The sequence below is a fragment of the Triticum aestivum genome, chromosome 1D (assembly GCF_018294505.1).
Source record: "Triticum aestivum cultivar Chinese Spring chromosome 1D, IWGSC CS RefSeq v2.1, whole genome shotgun sequence".
Lineage (NCBI taxonomy): Eukaryota > Viridiplantae > Streptophyta > Magnoliopsida > Poales > Poaceae > Triticum > Triticum aestivum.
In genome coordinates this window covers 38,228,440-38,230,225 of record NC_057796.1, presented here as the reverse complement: position 1 = coordinate 38,230,225, position 1,786 = coordinate 38,228,440, and the positions used below count along the sequence as shown (strand labels likewise).

The 1,786-nt window shown below is 41.8% G+C and overlaps 1 protein-coding gene across 1 annotated transcript; it reads left to right on the top strand.

Moving 5' to 3' along the window:
- The first annotated feature begins 769 nt into the window (after nucleotides 1-769).
- LOC123164370 (putative germin-like protein 2-1) lies at nucleotides 770-1,523 on the top strand. Its single transcript, XM_044581813.1, has 2 exons — nucleotides 770-881; nucleotides 988-1,523. Exons 1-2 carry the CDS (start codon nucleotides 770-772, stop codon nucleotides 1,521-1,523), a joined length of 648 nt encoding a protein of 215 aa, XP_044437748.1.
- The last annotated feature ends 263 nt before the right edge of the window (nucleotides 1,524-1,786 follow it).

Genomic DNA, 1,786 nt, shown 5'->3' with positions numbered 1-1,786 from the left:
TCATACTTTCCGGTTTGAAAAAATCTGGAAAAGAATTGTGTAAGTAAACAAGGATGTTATTTGTATGTGTGTAAATTTTTAGGGTGAAATACCTTGAAATGTGATATGTAAAAAAAAAACAAATTCATGGCCTGGAAGGATAAATAGTACTATCATCTATTAGAAAGCCCTAGATTTTTTTTTTGCACACCCCTCATTTCAACGTATTTTGCCCTGAAATTTTACACACATGTGTGTTATGCCTTCATAAATATCAATATTTTTCAGAATTTTTTGAAACATAAAATATGAATTTTAATGAAATTTAAATTTTGAATTTGGAGGTCTCCTTGGGGGCCGGACTCCAAAAGCAATTTTCATTTAATAATGTGTTTAAGCCTTTAGGTTGATGGCTGCATCGCCAAGTTCCGTCTGGTTCAAGTGTGGAGACATGACACAAGACAAGAGAGCTAGTACAAGCTACGAATATGACCTGTTCAAACCATACAGAGAAATTAAAAGAGAGGGTGAGATCTATTAGTTGGCCGTCACAGGAAGGCCGGCCAGGAACACGCTTTAGACTTGGGAATTAGAAAGCTAGTGAAGACCATTTCCTTCCACATGCGCACCAACAAAACAAACACAAAAGATCTTCCTCCATGTCCCTATATATACTGGTCTCCTCCAACCCTTTGAAGCATCACTGTGCAGCCCGAGCGCAAGCAGTTCTTCTCTCTTCTCTACCTGATCAAACACACTTGATTTAGTGAGAATCAACGTTCGCATCCAAATGGCTTCAAAGTTTTTCCTCCTTGCCCTGTTGGCTTTGTCAGCTTCTCATGCTCTTGCCTCTGACCCGGGCCAGCTTCAGGATTTCTGCGTCGCTGACAAGACATCTCAAGGTATGTACAATTACACATTCATACGTGCAGTGAAATGTTCCTAGTTACTTATTAGTGCCAATGCATAGTTGTTAATTGCTCGAAATCTGTATATGTATATGTGCAGTTTTTGTCAATGGATTCGCATGCAAAGACCCAAAGACCGCAGTGGTAGAGGACTTCTACTTCTCTGGCCTCCACATGGTCGGGAACACGAGCAACAAGCAAGGCTCCGTTGTGACTGCAGTTAACGTGGCACAGATTGCCGGGTTGAACACTCTGGGTGTCTCATTGGCGCGTGTTGATTATGCACCCTATGGTCAAAACCCACCGCACCTTCACCCTCGTGCAACCGAGATCCTGACAGTGTTGGAAGGCTCACTCTATGTTGGTTTCGTGACTTCGAACCCTGAGAACAAGTTGTTCTCAAAAGTTTTGAACAAAGGGGATGTGTTTGTGTTTCCGCAAGGGCTGATTCACTTTCAGTTCAACATCGGAAACAACGAAGTGATAGCCATTGCGGCGCTGAGCAGCAAGAACCCTGGAGTGATCACCATAGCCAATGCGGTTTTTGGATCCAAGCAAACCATCTCAGATGATATCCTGGCCAAAGCCTTCCAGGTGGACAAGAACATCGTAGACCATATCCAAGCTCAATTCTAGATTGACATACATCTGGTGGTTTGATTCATTTGTTCCTTAACTAAACATTCATTATGTGTGTTTCTTTACGATATCGTTCTATTTGTATGGTTATGTTAATTGAGATTACAGAAGAAAAGGAACAATAATATGTGGATTATGTACAACGTGTGGCCAAGGCAAAGAGACCTAGTGGTGACCAGACATCTCGTGCATGCACACGGACAATTCAGCTCTCAAGTATATCTGTATATGGTCACACTAACTGCTGAAGTGCTGATCAG

Coding starts and splice junctions, on each gene's coding strand:
- LOC123164370 (XM_044581813.1), top strand. CDS start 770: ATGGCTTCAAAGTTTTTCCTCCTTGCCCTGTTGGCTTTGTCAGCTTCT. Junction 882..987: donor CGCTGACAAGACATCTCAAG/GTATGTACAATT, acceptor GTATATGTGCAG/TTTTTGTCAATGGATTCGCA.